Raw genomic sequence first — 24271 nt, 5'->3', positions numbered from 1 at the left:
GATTAGCTTAAGTTGAATAGGAAAAGTCATGGTCATTTCGACCTAAGTCACAGTGAGCGTCGAAATTAATTTTAACATGGTAAAATTCTCGACCATCATGACTGTAGATTAAATTAAGTTGAATAGGAAAAGTCATGTTCATGTCGACCTGAGTCACAGTGGGCGTTGAATTAGTTTAACATGGTAAAATTCTTGACCATCATGACTACAGATTAGCTTAAGTTGAATAGGAAAAGTCATGGTCATTTCGACCTAAGTCACAGTGAGCGTCGAAATTAATTTTAACATGGTAAAATTCTCGACCATCATGACTGTAGATTAAATTAAGTTGAATAGGAAAAGTCATGTTCATGTCGACCTGAGTCACAGTGGGCGTTGAATTAGTTTAACATGGTAAAATTCTTGACCATCATGACTACAGATTAGCTTAAGTTGAATAGGAAAAGTCATGGTCATTTCGACCTAAGTCACAGTGAGCGTCGAAATCAATTTTAACATGGTAAAATTCTCGACCATCATGACTGTAGATTAGCTCAAGTTGAATAGGAAAAGTCATGTCCATTTCCACCTGAGTCACGGTGAGCGTCGAAATTAATTTCAACATGGTAAAATTCTCGACCATCATGACTGTAGATTAGCTCAAGTTGAATAGGAAAAGTCATGGTCATTTCGACCTGAGTCACAGTGAGCGTTGAAATTAATTTCAACATGGTAAAGTTCTTGACCATCATGACTATAGATTAGCTTAAGTTGAATAGGAGAAGTCATGTCCATTTCGACCTGTTTTTTTTTTTTTTTTTTTTTACTTATATCGATATCAATATCAATATATATATATATTCATTTATTTATTTATTTTTTATAAAATAATATTGTACAATTCACATAGTGCATAAATTCTATGTAGAATATTGTATCTTGCTCAGCGGTTCCTGGGCCTTCCCCTACCCCTCGGTCGCCCTTTGCCCCCCCTTCTTTTGCGAAGAGGGGTGGAGCCGTTCCCATGGCGACATGGGACAGGGGTGATCGAGTGGTAGAGATACCGTGTCCTGAAGGAAGTTGCTGATGCCCAGCCCCCGAGGTCCTGCACCCGTTCCACAGAGTGGGTGCGGAGAAACGCCAGCGATGCCGCGAGGCCTCTGATGTTGTGGGCGTGGGGGGCATGGCCCGGGTCGGCCTTCCGGTGCCCTGTTGGTGGTGTCAGCTAGCCAAGACAGGAAGTCCAGAACTGTGCTAGCGGAGATGGTCACTATCGCGTGTCTCCGAAGGAAGTCCTGGAATCTCCGGTTGGGAGGGTTGTTGGATCTGGATGACGGTCGGGACCGTAGCGAAGACGCGGTCTGTCGCTTCCTGGTCGAACAGACCACGGGAAAGGGGAGCTGCTCTCACCACGCCCCGGCGAGCTATCTCCGGGGCCGACCGCGCTGCAGACTGACGAGCTGCCAGACGAGCCGCGGTGAAGGCCCTCGCTGCTGGGGGTAGGGCTGATGACGCCATGTTGGCTGTACCCTCTGCCACGGTAGAGAGTGCCGCCAGGGTGTCTCTGCATACAGAAAACACGCGAATCAAATTAGTAGGGCGAGAAGGATCCCGATCCCCGGAGGGTGTAATAAAGTCACATCGCTCAATTGTAGAACGTATAACATATGCGAAGCCGAGGTCGTTTCCGAACGACCTCGTCCTCGGGCGCTAGTCAAGAGGCTCCGTCCTGGGTGAAGACGCTACCCGAGCGTCTCTCGCCAGGACAGGTCTGGACCCTCTATAGATTGAAATATCCCACTCACCTCAATTCTTCCCGCGGGAAGTCCTCAAAGCTCGTGGCGAGCGTCGTCAGCCAGTTCCTCATCATCGCCATTGCCGTGACGGTCGAGATGGTAGAGGCAAGGTCTTGTCTGGTCGAGGCCTCCGTCGTCAGCAACTTAGCCTCCGGTTCACTAAGTTGCTGGGGGAGGGCGGGGTCCCTGCCCGAGTGCCACAAGCAATCGCGCAGGCCCTCCGGCGCGAAGGGTGGTGGCAGGACGACGGGGAATGATGAAGGGATATGCCGTCGAGGAGGAACCGTCTTGGGTTGGTCTTGGGCCCGCTCGAGAGCAGGGATGTCTAAGGCTTTCTCCCCTTTCTCCTGCGGGAACCAGGCGTTTGGGGAGAGTGCTACCGCCGGTGAGTCCCCCGACCTGTCGACAAACATATGCCCATCAGGGTTTAAACGAGGGTTCTCCAGGAGAGCACCTAATGCGTCCAGAGTGTTAGAGGTGGAAATCCTGGAGGGCGTGGAGGCCGGGGCGGAGAGGGGTCGAATCTTATATAGAACCTTAGCCCCCTCCGCGTCGTTGGCCCACTTTAGGATAACGTCATCTCTCCTCCTCCAGCCCTCCAGTAGCGAGTAGTCGGGAGACCAGGCCACTAGCTTGTGATCTTCTCCAAACGAGTACTCCCAGGACCGGGGAAGGTCACACCATGAGAAGGGGTGAACTCAAGAGTCCGTCATGGTAGGAGGATAAGGTAAAGAAGAACTGTAGTGGTCCTCCACCCCGTCCAACCCGACGGACGTCTGATTGGGGGGTTCCTCCTGAGAGGGGCCTTCTAGTCCTATACCTGTCGCCGGCACGGAGGGGCGGAGGGAAGGACCAGGAGGGAGAGTGGGAGGGGGGGCTAGAGCCGTAGGTTCAATAGGAGGTTGCTCTGGAGAGGGGTGCGTTATGATTTGCGCGGTCTGAAAGGCCGGATAATGTGATAGGGCCGATTCAAGGACGGGGCCTATCAGGGACGGAAGGAGGGCAGCCACTTGGGCAGCCAGAGTTCCCTCTCCCCTCGTTTCGTCCCCCGGCTCCCTGCCCTTGTGGGATTTACGGCGAGGAAAAGGAGAGCGAGGAAGGGAGGGTGAGTTGGGGGGAGAGGCTGTGGAGGGTGGGGACAAGCTGAGCGTCCTGGACCTCGGTGAGGCAGACCTCTTTTTCGAGCGAGATTTCCTGCCGGGTTCACGTGAGTGAACTAGGGAGGAAGACGAGTTCGTGGGGGTGCTTGACAAAGCAAGCCGTAAGGGTTTTAAGGACCCTTGATGGTCGGATGTATGGGGCTGCCGAGAGGCCTGAGGACGCTCGGGGACACCATACTCCGTAACATCAGACTCGTCCCCTTGTACTCCGAGAGGCCCAGGTTGTCCACCAACGGAAGTCTCGGAGACATAGGGAGACGGATGGCGAGGGCGAACGAGGCCCAATTCCACGCCTAACGCCGGATCCGCCCACACCAGGGGGGGGGGGTCGTCAGCGGATTTCAATTTCCGAGCTCTGCGCCATGCCTCCCGAAGAAGTTCGAGGGCGGCTAGCTTGGAACGGGTTTTGGGAGGAGCAGCACGAATCTCCTCAACCCGCGCTTTGCACACAACGCAGGCTAGGGGGTTAAAGCCAGCTTGTGAGAAACAAGGGGCATGGCGGGAGCAGGGGTGTCCCAAAGGTGTCTGGACACAACACCGAAGGGGAAAAACTGCAGGAGAACAGGTAGGGCTCCCTACGAGAACACACGAGCACGAGCAGGAACCAGACTTACCGGCATGAAAAGAAGGTGGGTTGTGGAGTGACCGACTCGTCTGGTTCCGCGATTCTAAGTGACGCGACGTCCGGCTCGAGCTAGCCGGGTAAGAAGGGAGGGAATAGGGAGGGGGAGGTGGGGTCGACAATGCGCATGCCTGCACAGAGCCGGGAATTTTAAATTTCCGATGATTTTGGCGGAAAATTCAAACCACACTCAACCTTCGGGAAATGGCCATATGACCAGGAGTGTGGTATGGGATTATCGCTATAGCTTCGCTGTGCAGGTTTCTTTCAGCCGATAATACTCATATTTTCCTTGAATGTGTATTCCATAGGTGGAGAGATGTGATTTTATGCACTCATATTTTTGTTTTAATATGTGACCTTCCATGTTTCAGTATTCTGACTGCTGCTGGGCTTTCATCTATGTGGCATTCATTGAGTAGTGAAAGGGTTGTAGTTATCTTGTTAATTCCTTCAATACTAGATGGTATTTTTCCTTTTATTTTAGCTGCTGCTAGGGTGTGTTGTTCACGTGTCCAGAATTAACTCACAGCTAATTATAATTCATTTACAGCATGGAAGTGCATCTTACACTGATAAGATAAAATCTGTCAACATTGTGAAGGGATAAGGGTCTGTAGATAAGCTAGGATGCAACCAGTCTTGAAAAGATTGTATATAATGGAGATATGATATCAAGAAGATATATAATGGAGATATGCTATCAAGATAAGCCAGGAAAAGTATCATGTAATGACAAAGTCCTTATAGATACAACATTTTACTTGTTTAAACTTAATGAAGCACTTAATAAAGCTTGAAAGTGCAAAATGTTGTATCAAGAAATATTTCATCCTTGCATGCTACTTTTCTTGACTTGCTTATCGGCAATTGCTCTTCTCTTTCAAGATATCAGATTCATTCAGTCACTCCATTGACCCGGGTCTTTGGCTCCCAGGTAACCGGGAACAACCACCAGATTGACCCATAAATCACTCATGGAAGAGATATTGTTTTGTCTAAGTAAGGCTAGAGTGGGACATTGTAGAATGAGTTGTTCAGTGTCTTAGATTGTATCTGGTGCCTCTGTTAATATTGATTTAAGGCTGAATGGTGATCTGAATGTACTTGTGCCAGTGGAGTTCTTGCTGTGGGAAGTATTTCTGGAGAAATCTGGTAGAGTAGGAAATGTGGCTGTTGATTTTTTAGTGCTTGCTTTGTGATTACTAGTTTGTTACATAAAAAGAAGTAAAATAATTTTAGAATATATTCACAGTTGTATGCATCTTAGCATTGTGCGATGGTAAGACCTTTTTGTCCAGGTAGCTCATAAAGTAATGCTTTTTTCATGCATGAGTGACCAAGTTCAAACCCCAGGGGCAGACATGAAAAATTTTGCTGGTAGTAAGGCTACACATAAAAACACCACATGTGGTAGTATGCTGTCACCCTGTCATGCTTGTCTGAAGTCTTGTTCAGACAACACTTGTACAAAGCCAGCCTGACACTTTGCTACCACATATACACTACCTTTACACTAAAGTCTTTTGGGTTAAGGCAGGCTATGCCTGTGTGGCAGGACAGAACACCCATTCAACCCTAGGGTTTCCCCTAGTGTTAACTACCTTGGTGGATGTATTTCCCTAATTGTGATTTGCTATATATCAAGGGCCTCCTCTTAGAAAAGAGGTCGCTAGTCAAGACATGCATCCACTCCCATCCACTACCCACTGTTTCCCTTGCATCCTACTGTAGCTCCTCCTGGATGAAGGGTCATCTCTGTCTGCTGTCCAGTACCTGACTCGGGAAAGGATCTACAATTGTGTGGTCCTGTCTTTCTTCATCAATGAAACTTGGCTTTGAATTTATTATTATTATTATTATGTTTATATTTCTTATTTATTTATTTATTACAATTACTATTTTATTATTATTTTTAGGATATTCCATGAATTGACGCATCAATACTGAAAACTGTTGGTTGATATCTTTCAGGCATGATACTTTTATTCGTCCCAGTGCTACCACTACCCATTTCTCTTACTAATAGTTACTTTTCTGTTTCTGTTCCCCTGTAGTTACTATACAAGTAATATACTTTTTTCTAGTGTTTCATAAGATGGATTAAAAGGAACCATGGCATATAGTCAGTTCAGCAAGGAAGAATGTTAGAGTTGAGTGAATGGAGGGAGATTGTGAAGTGATGAAAGGATGATACAGTCCAGAAGGATAATTTCATATATTTCACAATTAATTTTGAGTGGATGAGGAAGGGTTTGGCGATATGGTGAAGTGGCAGGGGTAAACCAGTTCAAGCCCTGCTGTGGAAGGGCTGTGCCTTGTTGCATGGCTTTTGACACAATCAGTGTGGTAGGGGACAGGGCAATCCTTCATCCCGGAGATGTTGAGGTGAGAGGGGTAATTGATTGAGCAGTATTGTATTTACCTAGTTGTATTTTACGGGAAGGGGAGCTATGCTCATGGTGTCCCGTCTTCATATCTCATTTTATCTAAACTGTTTTTAAAATCATGTATTGTTTTTCCACACACCACTTTCTCATCTAATTTATTCCAAATGTCTATTACTCTGTGAGGAAAGCTGTTCTTTTTCAGATCTCTTCTATAGCTGTCTTTCTTGATATACTTTCCATGTCCTCTTGTATTTCTATCATCCCATTTTATTAGATCCTCTCTATCAATAGTTTCTATGCCTTTCATGATTCTGTAAATAGTTATCAGATCTCCTTTCTCTCTTCTTTGCTCTAATGTTTGTAGCTCAAGTTTTGCTAGTCTCTCTTCATATGATAGTTTTGAGAGTGTTGGTGCCAATTTTGTAATTACTCTTTGTATTCTTTCAAGTTTTGTTATACATTTTTTTGTACTTAGTGACCACATCATTGCTGCATATTCCAATCTTGGTCTTATCAAAGTGATTAGTATTTTCTTCACCATTTCTTCATCCAGGTATGTTTATACCACTTTGATTGTTCTTATTAAATTATAAGTTTCTCCAAAGATCTTGTTTATATGTTTCTCAGGTGACATTTTCATAATAATGACTCCCAGGTACTTCTCATTTTCTACTTATTTTATTCCTTCCCCCCAATTTATATGATCCTATTATTTTTTTTTTTGCTTTTTCCAAATTCCATTATACTACACTTCATAGTATTGAACTCCATCTCCCACTTCCTACTCCATTCCCATACTTTATTGAGATCACTCTGTAGTGACTCACAATCTTCTTCAGTGTTCACTTTTTTAACAGTTTTGCATCATCTGCAAAGAAGCTCATATAACTTTCAATTTCTTCTTCCATATCATTAATATATATAGCAAACATTGGGACCAGGACTGTTCCTTGTGGAACACCACTTATTACTTCATCCCAATTAGTGTTTGTCTCTTATCACTCCTCCCATTTTTCTTTCTTGCAAAAAGTCTTCCATCCATTTAAGCAATTTGCCCTGTATTCCTCCTTCAGTTTCTAATTTCTTAAGCAACTTTTTATGTGGTACTTTGTCAAAAGCTTTTTTTTTTTAGGTCTAGAAATGAACAATCAGCCCATCCATCTCTTTCTTGTATTTTATCTATTGGCCTTGAATAGAAACATTAAATTGGTGACACATGATTGTCCTTGTCTGAATCCAAATTGTCTTGGATTTAGCATGTTTTTTTTTTTTTTCTAAATATTTTACCCATCTACTTTTGATAATTCTTTCACAAATATTTTATATTGTACTTGTTAGAGAGACTGGTCTATAGTTGGTAGGGTCTTCTTTATTTCCTCCTTTATATATAGGTACTATATTTGCTTTTTTTCCAATCTTTTGGAACTTTTCCTTCTTTCAAGGAACTGTTTATTATGCTATGTATTTTGTCTGCCAGTTCATTCCTGCATTCTTTCAAAATCCAGTTTGCTATTTCATCTGGTCCATGCAATTTTCTGACATCTAGATTACTCAAGTGTTTCATTATTTCATTCTTTGTTACTTCTATTTCTTTCATAGGGGGGGGACTTTCTCTTCCCATTCGATCTCATGAGGTTGTATGTTCTCCCTGTAAACACCAATTTAAAATGCTTGTTCATAATTTCTGCCATTTCTATTTCCTCTGTGTATTCAATTCCTTGTCTTAATTTCTCTAATTCTTGTTTATTTTTCAGTTTATTGTTTACAAATCTGTAAAATAGTTTTGGTTGATCTTGACATTTTTCTATGACATCTTTTTCATATTTTCTCTTTTCCTCTCTGCACACTTGTACATATTCATTTCTATAACAAGTATATATTTTCCATTTTTCAGGTCATTTGTCTTCCATTTGGTCCAAGCTTTATCTCTTTTGTCTTTTAACTCCCTACAACTTTTGTTGTACCAGCACTTTACATTTTCTTTTTCTTGCTTTTGTCTTGGGACATACTTTTCCACTCCTTTATAAATTTTTGTCAAAATATTCCAATTCTCTTCAACTGTTGTTTCCTCTTTGTATATTCTTTCCCAGTTTTCTTTTTGGAAGAATTCTCTTATTTAATCAAAATTTGTTTTTTCATACATCAATCTTCCTTTTCTATATTGTTAATTTCTTTTCATGTATTTTTCCTCAGTTCCAGTTCAATCAATATGTGGTCACTTTTACTTATTGGTATCTTATATTCAATCTTTTCCACTATTTCAGGTTCTTATGTGATTATTAGGTCTAGTCTCGATGGTTCTTCTTAATTTCTATGCCTAGTGTTCTCTTGAATCCATTGTGTCATTTATGGTCAATAATCATCTCAAGTAGAACATTTCCCCATGAGTCAACTCCACCCTTTACTGTCATCTCTTCCCAGCAGACTTCTTTGCAATTAAAGTCTCCCATCATAATTATTCTTCCTCCATCTTCCATTATTTCATTTAATGTTATCCTTGTGTCTTCGAACATACTTTTATGTTCACTCTCTTCCCATGAGGCTGTTTTTGGAGGCACACAATTTATTACAAACTTTCTGCTCTTCTTATCTCTGTCTTCCACTTCGATCATAATCATCTCTACTGTATTCTTTCCATATGTGACACTCCTCACATTTATATCCTTCTTAGTCAGGAACATAACTCCAGCTCCTTTTTTTTGTCAGTGTTTCTAATCCAATAATTATATGCATCATGTCCTACACTGTTGGGTGGTAGTGGACCTTTTAATTTCGTTTCTACCATTCCCATTATGTCCGGTTCTTTTTCCTTTAGATAATCATTCAGTTCATTCAATCCTGTTATTGATCCATCTATATTTGTGTAAGACACTCTTAATTTTCTGCTACTTCCATTGTATTTTCTGTTTCCCTTTTGTTTTTCTCTGGTATGGCCCATTTCCTCACTTTCATATTCACTACTCTCCAATAGAATTCCTCTTTTTCTGACTGTTCTGTTCTCGTTTTTTTCCTTAGCTTCATGTCTTTTCATTTTTTCCTCTCTTTCCTCTTTATTCATTTCCTTTTTTATCCATACCTTTTTATATTGTTCACTTGCTGCTAGTTTCCCTGTTTTTGCAAAGAGATTCTCTGCTGTCGTTTGTGACATGAAATTAACCTTAATTGGTCTGGTCTTATCTGTACTATATTTCCCGACCCTGTACATTTCTTCAATTTGTTTCCCGATTTCTGGTTCATCTTCCTGAAGTAATTCTAGTAAACTGCTTACTTTTTCTTTTTCCTCTTTGATTCTTGTGGTTCTATTTAGATTATACTTCTTCCATTCCTAATATAATTATACATTTCTTTTTATCTGCAAAGTCTCTTACTGTATTCTCCTTCTGTCTCATCACTTAAATAACTGTATCTTCAGTTGTTTCATCTGTTGTTTTACTATATCATTAAATGAAATTTTGCTGTTCTCTTGGATTTTTTTTTCCAACCCTGTGCTTCTTTTGCAATGGACTCTTTATTATTCTTTAATTCCTCATTCTCATTTTTTATTTATTTTAACTGTCTTTTTAATACTTCTATTTCTTTAGTTTTTGGTTCACCTTCTCTAATTCTTCCAGTTTTTCAACTCTCTGCGTGATCTTCGTGAGTTCACCGAACCTATCCTCCCAATGTTTGACAATTTTCTCAAGTTTTTCTTCTAGGCTTGCTAATCGGGGAGGGTTGGCTTCCCCCCCCCCCACATTAAATCCTTGGAAATTGTTATCTTCACCTTCCATTGTGCTGCTCTTATCTATATTTCTAATCTTTACATTTTTGTTAGTCCCTTCATCGTCACTAAATTGATCTGGCCCGCGTTTGTTTATATGGCGTCTGCCTGCCTGGACTAAGTCCTCCCCTTCCTCATTCCCTCAGCAATCCCTCCCCTTCTTTTTCATCACCTTCCCACTACACCACGAGCTTTCCCCTTCCCTATAAATACAACACAGGTACTTCCTTGTCGTTGTGATCCTCGAAATTCTTGGATAACTCCGGAGTCCGAACTTCGCTGTCTCTTTGTCCGACGTGTGTGTGTGATAATAATAAATTATACATTTATTTGGCAAAGAATCAATGTACATGAAGTGCAGATAATGACAAGAACACATAGTTCGAAATAATAATTGCAAATTGCCGAGGATAACGCAAAAAAGCATGTAAGCTTATTTCCATCGTGGTCCTCAAATGTGCATGTGTTGAGGTCCATGGGTCTCCAACAAGAGAAACCAGGGACAATGGATTAATCGACAGAATGTGTTGTGTCTTGACCAACCCCCATATAAGGAGGAAAAGGCTTTTGGTTCATATCATTATCTAATTATTGCCTTGATTTTTTTTTTCTCCAAAATTCCTAATAATCAAATTCTAAAACTCAATCAGTAAATCCTATTTGCACAATGGATGCACAAACAAAATAGATATATACATTAAGCAATCCATGAGCCATTTGGAGTCCATTTTTGATCAGACCCCTTCTATGACTCCGCCAATATGTGCTTCGTCATTGCTATAAATTTCACGGTCTCGTTGCTTCCTCCACCTGTCTTCCCCCATTTTTTGCCGTTTCACTTCGCGATGATCTGTCGGCCTCTTGCCCTGTCTCCCATCATCCTCTCCGACTGTCTTGTTTGCCCAATTCCATTTCCTCTTCATTATTGCCTCCGCCATACATTTCACACCAGTCCCCTTAAAATTTTAGTCGTCCTGTCTCTTAGCCTAGCACTGATCTCCAGTCTGCTATGTACTGCTTAGCTTTGTTTCCCTCGCCTTCGACAATTTTTAAGTCTCACACCCGTAGGTCATAGCTGGGATTGTAACATCCCAAGTAACAAGAAATATAAGAGTTGATCATCCTTTGCGTTGAGGGAGCTGTTGATCGTAACTGTAGAATGAACCCAAGGTCCTTGGAATGCATGGGTGACTGATGAGTAATATCCGTAACTTACTGTTGAAGACAACAAATGTTTTACCATAGTTTGTATACACGCCAATTATTTGCATTTTAAAGCACACTATCGCGATATTATATTCTGCCTAGTATTGGATGGGCAAAATCAGCCAAAGCTTGTTTTTGGACCAAGACGTTCGAAAATGGAAAAATCTACTGGCACCAAGTAGTGAACTTAACTTTATATACATTATCTTTTTCTTTTACAGGAGTGGATAGGATAAATATCCTTGTAATGCTGTATATTTGGTTCAGTGATGTGTTGGAAAACTTGGTGTAGATCACGGGTGATGCTTGTAGGCGTTTTTGCACGCGGACGCGGAGAAATTGGCTGGTGGAAGCTTTCCGTTATATTGGTGGAAAACGGGAACGATCACTCTCTTTATTCGTTTATTTCATTCTTTGGTACATTTAGGAAATTTTATTTTCAAAGGTAACACACACACACACACACACACACACACACACACACACACACACACACACACACATATATATATATATATATATATATATATATATATAATCACTAGAACATAATATATGGTGCAGTTCCTTATGGAAAATATCATCTGGCCGTCACCAGAATAAAATTAGCAACGTCATCGGATCTTGTGGGATTTGTCTATTTTATTAATCAAAACAGACTGTGTTTGGAAATAGACTTTTACTGACACGCAGGTACATGTTTATTGTAACGGGGGTCGGGTGTGTGGAGGCGTTCAGTTGACCTGTAAGGCGTGAAAAACGAAGGGGGGGGGGACACGGTGAACGGCCGCGTTCGCTTTGGTCGCGTTGGCTCAGGTATGTGTAGGTCGGCGCCCTCGATCGCGGCCGCTTTCCATGGTTTTCCCTACAAAAGACGTCGATTTAAACTCGCGTTGTACAGTTAAGTATTCCGACATCTCGCTTGTTTATGTTGACATTGAAAAGGTTGAGATCTTGTGGTTGAAAGATTGCCTGCTTAGATGAGAGAAAGTAATTTTTTTTTTTCGTGACTTAATTCCTACGACGGTTTTCTCCAGTTTTACCAGATGTCAACACTGCACGCGAGAAGCGCTGAAGAATCTCGCTGGATCTCACTTCCGCAAGCATGCTGGCAGCGTTTTTCCGAGAAATTTGCTTTACCTGATTAATATTCATACGCAGTTGCTAACAAAATTACACTTCAACTTCGTATTAACAAAAGTAAAATATGTTACAGGCGACACCATAACGATGGGGTCCGAAGGTCGTGGGAACAAGCTAAAAAAAAACAAACAAAAAAAAAACGAATAAATAAAAAAGTGAAAAAAGTCCATAAATATGCGTCAAATCTGGAATAGCTTAGAATATGATGTAGCCCAAGACTTAATTATACATTTAAAACGAGGTATAGTAATTGGTGGAAAAAATACGAGCATAGCTACTTTATTCTTCAATGAGGTAAATACATTCAGATAAATACTGGTGTATATATACTTAAAACAGCGTTTTCCAACATTTTCCGACCATAGCACCCCCTGTTGTCATGTCTAAACAGAAGGATAAAAGAAAGTGAAGTGTACTGCTTGATGATTTATTTTCTCGATTCCTTAGAACTGAAGCAAATTGACTATTTTTGTACAAGAAATAAAAACAAAATAGCATGGGAAAAGTCAAATATGCACAACTGGGTAATCAATGATACATATATCAATGTGATTTTTGTGTGCATCACTTCTCAGCACCCCCTGTAACTGATTTCAGCACCCCCAGGTTGGAAAACTGATTTAAAACTACTCCGGTGGTCGCCAGGGTTTGCAACACCGATGAAATCCACTCTGTCTCGACTGAAAAAAAATCTCGTTAGCCAGAATGAAATCTGTAATGATCACTGTCCTCGCATGGAACTGAGTAAATTGGCCTGGCGTTAGCTAAAATAAAACATTTCATTGCAACACGAACGAAGTAAGTCGCACATTCGAGACGATCGTGGTAAAAGTTGTCCACCTTACTTGAAGAGATTATCGTGTTGAAACCTAGATAGTGTACCAGATTTTTAATTCATTGTTATTCGAGTGGTATATTATAGTTAGGAAAAATATTGCAATTGCGAACTCGGCTTACCACTTAAAAATTTCGCTTTTAATTCCACGATATTCTTGCGTGTTTGTCCTCAAGACTCCTAAAGTCTGTCTCTCTCTCTCTCTCTCTCTCTCTCTCTCTCTCTCTATTTTTTTGTGTTTGTATCGTTAAGAGTGAATAGACATGTTTGTTTTACTGAAATCTCGAGTGCAGCTCAAGGACACATTGACATTCAGACCTTATCTTCGTTTTTTACAATACGTAGTACTTAACAGTAGTTAAACCTGCGATAACACCGAACAGGGGATATGAACGACGTCGAAACCGATAAGGCAGCGTCGAAGGCCTTTCTCTGCTGTGACTCACATGAGAAATATTGTTATGGCTAATGCAAGACGATTTTGTTGTTGTTGTCGTTCCCTAGGCTGTCTGTCCGAGCAGTCCCGTCTCCCCAAGGAATGCCACTGCCGAAACTGGGTTTTCCCACAAATCCTTTAGAGAGTGTATGCTGTGTTGCTTGCGTGCATGATTGTGTATAATGCAGTCTTCCATTATGTGTTGTATGGTATGGGGTGAAGTGTTACATCCTGGGCAGCTGTTCACAATGCGGTCATCCAGCCTCTTATGGTAGCTTAGAAGTGCTGGGTGGTGGCCGCACCGCAGTAGACGATTTTGTTCATTTGTGGGGTGGATTAAGCAACCCCGAGGATTTTATACATATGTGGCAGGAGCTAACATTTCTCCTAGGACATGGTCATTGAAATTATATGACTGTAGCAGACTGATAAAAAAAAAGTTGAAAACTGGTAAATGACAACGAAATTTTATATACGTTTTCAGGATGTATACCGAACTAGGATCCTGATTAAAATACCAGAAAACAACATGCCATAAGAATTTAGTTATTTGGATATATTTCGATGCAATACACGGCAACGTCATCCATAACCACTTGCCATACATGCTGTTAGGCGTCCAATGGTGTTTATGGAAGTCTCACGGGCAGGCCCCCAGTCCATCCACACTTCTCGACCTGCAACAGTCATGGCAGTGCACGAATGTATTTGTAAACACTTGAGCCCATCTGGTAAAGTCTTATAAGTGTGGGCCTAAAGGTCACCCGGCGCCTACGCACGCGAGATAACAACGGAACGGGTGGCTGCTGCTTGGTCTGAAAAAAATTATTATTAATTTTATTGTCACCAAAATGTGGCGTTGAATGATCACGCTTAGCTGTATATCACTGGACAGTTGTGAATCATAATTAAGGAAATTACTGTAAAATGGTAACGAGAAGTACATAGAAGTGGCAATACCCTACTTTACTACAAAACAAGGAAATAAGTAAACTGGAGAAATCTTCAGTGGGACGGTGAGAGTTAGTCTGCTTAATAAGATGAAAAAAGTGAAGTCTGAGAGAAAAAGGCTGGTGTAAAAGTGAAAGTAGCAGCTGATGTGGAAGAATGCGCCGAGGTAGTGAAATTTTATATATATAATATATATATATATATATATTTATATATATATATATATATATTTATATATATATATATATATTTATATATATAATTTTTTTTTCAGTGGTACCATTGCTTGGGTAATGTTCAGAAATACCAAGTAAACATTATCCCATATTAGGTAGTGATATTAATGTACATAAATGAAACTTACGTGCTTAACATAGCAGTTGTTTACAAACAACAATGGAGGTCGTTTTCATCGACTGAATGACGGCAACATATAGATTCAAAGTTAAACTCTAAAATTGTTACCTTGAACAAGTAATGCGTGGTAAACTAAATGAAGAAGGAAAAACTGAAACTGAGGTAACTGGCTCTTGTACGAACAAGGTGAAAAAGAAACCACAAGTAATGAAAAGTCTATGAGGAGCAAGGTGGAGAATGTTAAATGCACCAAATATTGTTTACAAGGTCAATTGATATTAAGTTTTGATGTCACTGTCAGACTGGAAAAGACAAAATTATATTGAAGATTGAAAGGATGAGAAAAAAGTATTACTCTAAGAAAAACAAAATCTGGTGTTCCTGAAGTTGACAATGAGATGTCAAGATCAAGAGTAACCAAATGACGCGCAAGTGGCTTGGGAACTTAAGAAAGAAGATGAAACTTGTGCGAAGTGTCAAGATAACGAGGAATATCATTGCACCCTAAAACACGTTCATCATAAGAACAACGATTTTGACCTCTGGCCAAATCAATTAATGAGCAGAAATGGGCTAGGTGTGCTTATAATCACAAACTTTATGAACACAAGACAAATTTATAGAAATGTATAAACGGCACATGCAAGAACAATGCAAACGACAAACGCATGGCATTAACAGATGTCCGTTATATCAAGAGGAAATATGAAAAATCAGGAACAGAATGAATTATGATTTTTTAAAGAAATATGTTCATAGATAACATGCATGTTTGCATGCACTAGACACGCCGTAGAAGTGTAGATTGCAGTCCAGAAAAAAAAGAGAGAAAAGAATTTACAAATCTGAAAACGTTTCTGTTAAAAATATGCAACGACTTAAAAAGTTTGGTAACGCATGGACACTGAGAATAGGTAGAAAGCAAAATAATGACATACACCATCAGTGACGGCTACAGACTTCTGTTAGGAGGGCGGAAAAGAAACTCCAGATTTTAAGACAAATGCTATCAGTGATGTTCAGATATCAGGGCGCTATGGAAACAGTATAGCAGATTCGATCATCTCCGTTGGTATGGCGGCATTTTGAAAACCTCAGCTGTTTGCTAATACTTATTCCCTATCCAACATGACCTAACCAGACCTCATTGGTAAACAAACGAATAATGAAAAAAAGATACATAATTATACAAATACCAAAGGCTTTTTCCCTCTTACAAGAGAGGTAGCCCCTTCCTCACCCTATTGCCAGAACCATGACGTTGCACGAATTCGTCGTGACCGTTGACGCTCCACGGATCTGATCGTCGTGCAGACCAAGGTCTAAGTAAACAGGTCTAATCGCTGGGGTAGTTCTGCGCAGCTTCTGACGTCATTTAGATGCGTCCATTTTCTCTTTGTGATACATTGAAGAAAACTGTGAAACGCCAAGGAAGACAGGAACTATAATATTTTATATATTATATATATATATATTATATATCATATATATTATATATTCATATATATAGACAGGAACTATAATATTTTATATATATTATATATATATATTTTATATAATATTTGTCAGAATATAAATAATTGAGTGGAGCGGTGCGAGCGAAGGCGACGTCATTTTCGAACGACGGACCAACTTCAACTGACAGCTATAGGACCCGCTAACCCCACTTTGAACAGCCAAGTGACGTTCACGGGCTCGCTGCGCCAACTCCCTCGAAATTCGGTCGGAAGTGGTTAGACCTTATATTCTTAGATCTTGGTGCAGACGATTAGACGCGTGCTCGGCTTGCTGAAGAGGCAAGTGTCGAAGGCTTCCGACGACGCAGATCCGAGATCGGGCCTTCGTTAGGGCTTCAAAGTTTCACAAACACTGCAAGCCAAAGTGTGTGTGTGAAGTTAGTGATTGCGCCTTGATCGCTGTCGGACTCGGTATGTGGTTAAAGCTATGAGAACCAAAAGCAGTTTGGCGTGTTTCTCGCATTGCAGGTTGTTGCTTCCAAGCTCACAAACATTATTTTTTATCTGTCGCTTGTCATCGAAGGATTAATCGTGATTATATCTTTATACGTCAGCTGGGAGTGGGAATGTGGGTGGTATTCCTCTGTCGTTTTGCAGTAGGCACAAATCTACACATGTCCGGTCGTCGTCGTCGTTGTTCTTCATAAACAATCCCTGTCATCAAAGGGATAATCAACAAATGATTTTACCCTTAACAGCAGGGGGAAGGGCTCAACTGAATTAAATCGTTTGGTGGTGATCAGTGACCATTTATGGTATAATGAGTGCGGGATCATAATATTCAAGTCTGTATTTGGACTATGGTTTAAAAAAATCTTCACTTAAGTTACTATCACAAATGTCGTGGGGAATTATGATGAAAATAATCAGAAAAAAAGGGGGAGGAACATGAAAGAAATAACTAAAGGTAGCAATTACATACGTGCACAGGCCAAAATAAATGCAAGTAATACTGCCTTTTCTCCCTATAGGAAGGGTGACAGAGTCGAAGCATGCACCTGTAGTCAGTGCAACGAGAAGTGACCGCTAAGGCGGGGTTAGGAGATTTCCCGGTGTTGCCACATCACAGATAACACGGCCCGCACGGCTCACACACAATGCAGTATAAGGGGGGCGGGGCCAGAGAATAGATGTAGCGGCAACGTCGCTCTCTTGCTCATATGCCATGTCTATGACTAGAGGTTGGAGCTATTTTGAGTCTGTGATGAACCATGTGTTGAGTGTGTCAAGGCATGGTTCATCACAGACTCAAAATAGCTCCAACCAAATCTACAGCAACACTTCTCACCAACTGGACAAAAGAACACAAATACATACCTCATCTCTACATCAACAACACTCTAATACCACACACAAACACACCGAAAATTCTTGGTGTAACATACGATACATCCATGTCATTCAAACAACACATCACAAGCATAAAAAAACAAATGCACACCCAGACTTAACGCACTAAGTCAATCACTGGAACAACATTTGGACAAAACAAAGAAACTAATATAACAATATACAAACAATGCATACGCTCAGTGTTGAATTATGCGAGTCCTGCATGGGCTCCTAATCTCAGTGAGACACACCACAACACCCTTCAAACCATACAAAACAAAGCCCTAAAAACAATTACAGGCTGCACAAATACAACACCTACAGACCATTTACACCATGAAATAAAAGTCCTCAAAGTCAAGGACCACCTCGACATGAGAGGCACACAAACACTTGCCGCAGCCACCACAAACACATTACACCCGCTACACTACATAGCAAAACACCCACACACACCAAGAAACATTAAAACAACACCCAAAGACCTTTATCACGCACAGATACTCTCTTCTCTTCCTCCACAACCACCAAATACCAGCCTCCGGAAACATATTCATAATCATATCACTCACCGCTCCATTAACACACTGAAAGACAACACACTGCTGCATGCCAGACCCCCTGATATCCACCCTTCTGAATCCTCTCTCCCACGAAAGGACAGAGTCCACCTGGCCAGACTGCGGTGCGGTCACCACCCAGCACTTCTAAGCTACCAGAAGAGGCTGGATGACCGCGTTGTGAACAGCTGCCCAGGATGTAACACTTCACCCCATACCATACAATACATAATGGAAGACTGCATTATACACAATCATGCACGCAAACAACGCAACATACGCTCTATAAAGGATTTGTGGGAAAACCCAGTTTCGGCTATGGCATTCCTTGGGGAGACGGGACTGCTCGGACAGACAGTCTAGGGAACGACAACAACAACGTATATCATAACGGATTTGGGGTAGGAAAAAGAAAATGGCAAATGCTGTACAGGAAGAGGGAACACAAAAGACGAGAACACCGTGAACACAACTAGGGGAAGGCATTTGTAAAGGAAAAGTTACATGATTACATTGAATGAATGGAGTCTATTCTGTGTTACAAACTGTTACAGAGTTTATTTTTTACTAAAGGCGCTGGGTACTTGGATTTAATTTGTCCTGGAGTTGTGTAACAACACACGAAATGTTGAAGTTACAATAAGACACGTCATATTAGTCGTTACCCCCGTGTTGTGAAGTGATTGAAATGGGTTTGTGTCCACATCGTGTATTGCGTTTCGTCGACGTTTAATTAATTATCAGCGTTTCTACCGTTGGGGGCAATATAACGCAAGAAGGTGGAGTCATAGAAGTCATAAAGGAGAGAGCAAGGTAGGAGAAGAGAGGAATAGCCGAAGTTAAAACTGATCAGCTTTCATCTCTCTCTCTCTCTCTCTCTCTCTCTCTCTCTCTCTCTCTCTCTCTCTCTCTCTCTCTCTCTCTCTCTCGTGCAGATCGCGAGGATGCATGTGACTGTGATGTAATGGGACACCTACGTGCTCAGATTTGCAGTGACATGATTAATGGATTCAGATATTTTGGAGCGGCATTCTCCCTAACCTATAAATTTGGGGGAACGTTGGGAAACCTGAGTTCGGACAGGCATGCGGCACTAAAGCACATGATAAATATAAATTGCATAAACGTTCATGTATTTTAATTTACAAAATTAATTATCAATTTTCTATTGCTATATCGCACCCATGGGCGAAACTGAACATTAGATTATATATAGAATATATATATATATAGAAATATGTAGAAATATATATATAGAAATATATATATATAGAATATATATATATACATATACATATATATATACATAATATATACATATATATATATACACATATATATATATACATATATATACATATATACATATATATACATATATATATACATATACATATATATACATATACATATATATACATATATATATACATATACATATATACATATATATATATACATATATATAAACGTACCAGTGTACGTTTCAGCTGTGCCCCCCCCGTTCATATTTGAGATATGGTTCCTAAAATAAAATCTGACCTTGAAACCCTCTGCTCCGTCTGTCGAGTGTGACGAATGAACTCCATTAATCAGAGCCCGAAACAAACAGCTCCAACAACCCAACCCGGAAAACAAAGACGTGATCCTTATTAAAATAAAATATTACTGTTCGATGCTAAAGCAGAAAACGTGGAAGCGAACTGACAAACTATATATAACCGCTAGAAATAGAGAGCAACCAAAGCCCGAAATTAAACGAAACGAAACCCAAAACGGACGAAGGGTGCCGAAGCACCTGAAACTGTCACTATTGGCAAAAGCCGGTGTTTCGTAATGCGAGACCCACAAGGTCACAGATGTATTGCCTGATCTTGGCGCTCTTTACTTTTCTTCGACAGGATTAGATATTTAGCAATAGTCCCAGAAGCATATTCCTTATTTTGTACATTTGTGACCAAAATGGTTTGCTATATAAAAAAATGATTTAGCGGGTGATGTAAAGTCTGTTGGACGTTGGTGATTTATTTTCAGGTTCTGGAAATATGTACAAAGGGAAAAAACGGTAAAAAATTAATTGTGCACACCTACGTGATATAACAATAGAAACTTAATTATTAATTTTGTAAATTATAATACATCAACATAATATGCGATTTTCTTTGCGAAAATCATTAACAAAAATTTTGCTAAAAACCAATTAGTACTAACCAGGGATGGGGAGTCGGAGTCGGAAACTAAAGTCCAAGGAAGCCAAGGAATTGTTTTTGTAACAGCGCTTATCATCTGTAGTTGGAGAAAACCCGGTCCACAACGTGAAAACCATCGCCTAACTGACCGTGACTGGACTGGACAGATGGCAGCATGGCGTCCGTACCATATCCTGGCGGCGTCGTTCTTTAGTAGACATGCTTGTAGCAATTTTTTTTTTTGTTATTTCCGCCAAAAAAATGGCATAATTTTTATAATGCTATATCGCGTAGGTGTGCACAACTAAAATAATACCGAAAAGACCCCTGGTGATAAGGGAGAACGTCTTCTTACCTCTACTGCTAGGGCACAGCCGTCGTTTAAATAATGGAAAGGCACTTAGGTGCATGTTGGTGTAGGTTGCTATATGGGAAATGTATTAGTCATTAAACATACATTGTGCAGATACTAGTTCTATTGTACGGGGTTTAGTTACATTATTGGTGGATGTGGCTCGGTCAAAGGTCCTGTTTTTCCATGGAGAGGTGAGCCAGCAGTGTGAACGTAGTGTGGCCTCACGGAACCACCTCTGACTGATCAGAGAATGAACACAGATTGTAGTATCTCACATTTTAGGCCACATGGGCATTTTCATTTTACTCATTAATTTTATTTTTCATTTGCAGCAATGGGGTTAGTAAGCTTGATAACTGCTGTTGCCATAGGGGTAATAGTGTACAAGCTATACAAATCCTTGTGGTCTAAGCAACCAGCACCAAACCCATTTGAGGAAGATGGCCGTCTGCCCCCAAAACCAAAGGAAATTGACCAAAAAAAGAGAGATGACGTGTTAAAGCAAAGTAAGTTCTTATGTTTTTGCATGAAGAGATATATGAACTCGTACAAAAATATATGAGGTAGGTAGATTGTTTGTTACTAGATAGTAACAATTTTGCATAAATTCACTGCCAGGTTTCAATGGTGACAAAGTACCCCAGGACTTGGATGCATTGATAATTGGAAGTGGAATTGGAGGTATGACAACAGCAGCGATTATGGCAAAAGCTGGGAAAAAGGTTCTTGTTTTAGAACAACATGATCAGGTAAGTTCACCCAATATGCTCGATTTTGCTCCATTAGTTAGAAAATTAAAATAAAAGACACGGAACATGTTATACCACACTGGCCCACATTAACTTTTTCCATTGAGCTCCACAGAATCTTGGCTTTATGAGGCCATGAGAACAAATTGAGGAAGACCACATGACTAAAGAATGTGAAGAAAAACATTGTTCAATATAGATACATGAATACTTTGAATAACATAGAAGGTGGTATTGCCTAAGGTAGAACAATGCACAAATTCAAATCTAATTATGATGATTTGAAATCAAAGATGTAGAATAAATTGGAACTGTACATGAATTTGAGACTAAGTAAAATAAATTGGGGAGTAGGAGACAGGACCCATTAAGTATTAGGTAAATTATTGCTGAATGACTTGCAGCCTGACCTGTTGATTGTGGTTGGTTTTCTAGAGGCTGCTGACCCCTGTGAAGAGATTATTAATGGACTGATTAATTGATAACTCTTGAATTATAATTTAATTACACTGTCGGGCCCTGCTGTGAAACTGTACCTTACTGTGTTGCTTTTGATCCAAGCAGTATGGTGGGGGATGGAGTGACCCTTCATCCCCAAGGTGTCAAGGTGGGAGGGAGGGATGGTTGAACACATATACATACATACACATATGTGCACTAATTCAGTGGTCCAAGTTCGAATCCCTCCCAGGGTTGAAATAATTTCAGTATCGCTGGGCTGCAAGCTGGTACTTCAACTCTTAGGCAGGTGTTCACAACACGGTCGTCCAGCCTCTTCTGGTAGCTTAGAAGTGCTCGGTGACCGCATCGCATTCTGGCCAAGTGGACTCTGTCCTTTCGTGGGAGAGAGGATTCAGAAGGGTGGATATCAGGGGGTCTGGCATGCAGCAGTGTGTTGTCTTTCAGTGTGGAAGACTGCATTATACACAATCATGCACGCAAACAACACAACATACACTCTATAAAGGATTTGTGGGAAAACCCAGTTTCGGCTGTGGCCTTCCTTGGGGAGACGGGACTGCTCGGACAGACAGTCTAGGGAACGACAACAACAACAACAACTCTTAGGCAGGGAGTTGGGTGTGTGTGTAAAGTTACAGTATTACTCATAAATCAGTCATATATGAGCTCTGAGCTCTCATTTGGAAGGGTAATAACTCAATCACAGCCAGAAAAAGTTGGGAATGCAATAGGCCAGCCAAGTGGTGTCATGATCAATGTTGCTGTCAACTGGTGTCATGATAAATCTTGCTGTCAACTGGTGTCATATTACACATGCACACATGTTTTATATATATATAATATAGTATGATAGTATGACATAATTCATATGGCAAGTGTGGCTATTTGCATTAAGGACTTGTAATCTCAGTAATCCATTGATTTCCCACAGGCTGGTGGTTGCTGCCACACTTTCATTGACAAAGGATATGAGTTTGATGTTGGCATTCATTACATCGGAGAGATGACATATCAGTCTGTCACCAAGACTTTGGTGGATCAGATTTCTGAAGGACAGATTGAATGGGAACATCTTGGTAAGTAACCTTTTCTTTATATTTCCTTATTCAACATATTCTTTACATAGTGGATTTTAAGTTACAGTAAAGCCTCGGTATTCACAGAGGTTTGGGGTCATAGACCACCGCAGGTAATTCTATGAGGCCCCACCTATCCTGACATTTTACAATTAATCATTCACCCTATGTCCTGCCTTCTCCCTTCTTTCCTTATCAGACATTCCCCTCTTGCTTAATGCCCCCTTCACCCCATCCATCCGTCTCCTCAGTCATCCCCTAGAGTTCACTCCCTCCACCTCTGCCTTCCACACCTCTTTTACTAATCTTTCTTCACTCATTCTTTCCATTTGTCCAAACCATCCCAATACTCTTTCTCCTTGTAACACCTACCATACTTCTCAGACATTTCATCTCAAACATGTCAAACTTCATGTCTTCTCAAACTTATCCTCTCTGCCTCCCATAGATTCCAAGTCTCTGCTCCAGACAGTGCTGTTTGCACAATCACCCCTTCATATAGTCTCCTCTTTCCATCCATTCCCAGATGCTTGTTTCTCATGACATTTTTTAATTCCCCAAGGCATTTACTTCCTTCTCTCAATGTACCTCCAATTCCATTTCCTTTTTTTTGGCCACATGCAATCCCCAAATATCTAAAACTATCCACTTCCTCCAGCATCTCTCCTTTAAGACTTACTTCCATCTTGCTGCTATCCTCTCCCCTTGTACATCTCATCACCTTACTTTCACCCATATTTACCTTCAACTTTCTCCTATCGCATACCTTCCTAAACTCTTTCATTAACTGCCCTGCCACAAGTAGTGTCATCAGCAAACAACAACTGGTTCACCTCCCACTTTTCTCCATTTTCTTTAACCATCTCCAATCTTCTGCCCATTACCCTCATATTTACCTCCCACACCACCCCATCCATGTATATTTTGAAGAGCCATGGCAACATGACACATCCCTGATGCAATCCCATCTTTACCTCTGACCACTCTTTCCATTTCCAGTTCTAACACAGGCTCTACTCTAGTAAAAACTCTTGACTGCCCTTAACAATTTTCCCCCAGTCCCATATATATATCTGCAAAACCTCCCACAATGCCCTCCTGTCTACTCTGTCAAAAGCCTTTTCTAAATCCATAAATGCCAAAAAACATCTGTACCTCTTCCTAATGCTATCTCACATATCTGCTTTACCACAAAACTGATCCTAACCCATGGCTTTCCTTAACCCACTCTATTCCTTCACAATTATTCCCTCTGTTCCTTTACTAATCCAATGAATTAAAACCCTCCCATAAGCCTTCCCAACTACTCTCAATAAACTGATCCCTCTAAAACTACACTTACATTTGTTCCCTTTTCCATTGTAAAGTGGAACTATACATGCACACCTCCAGTCCT

General features: G+C 40.7%; 1 protein-coding gene across 1 annotated transcript in view; it reads left to right on the top strand.

Moving 5' to 3' along the window:
- The first annotated feature begins 4519 nt into the window (after window positions 1-4519).
- Window positions 4520-24271, top strand: part of LOC143021863 (all-trans-retinol 13,14-reductase-like) — a 38405-nt gene continuing 18653 nt past the window's right edge. The window contains 4 exon segments of the mRNA XM_076179634.1: window positions 4520-4559; window positions 20921-21094; window positions 21207-21337; window positions 22731-22875. Of these exon segments, the coding sequence (XP_076035749.1) occupies window positions 4535-4559; window positions 20921-21094; window positions 21207-21337; window positions 22731-22875 (475 nt within the window). The 5' untranslated portion in view covers window positions 4520-4534.

The sequence above is a fragment of the Oratosquilla oratoria genome, chromosome 43, assembly GCF_046742065.1.
Source record: "Oratosquilla oratoria isolate Oo_2021 chromosome 43, ASM4674206v1, whole genome shotgun sequence".
NCBI classification, from domain to species: domain Eukaryota; kingdom Metazoa; phylum Arthropoda; class Malacostraca; order Stomatopoda; family Squillidae; genus Oratosquilla; species Oratosquilla oratoria.
The sequence above is the reverse complement of the archived record's forward strand: the minus strand, read 5'-3'. Positions and strand labels throughout refer to the sequence as shown.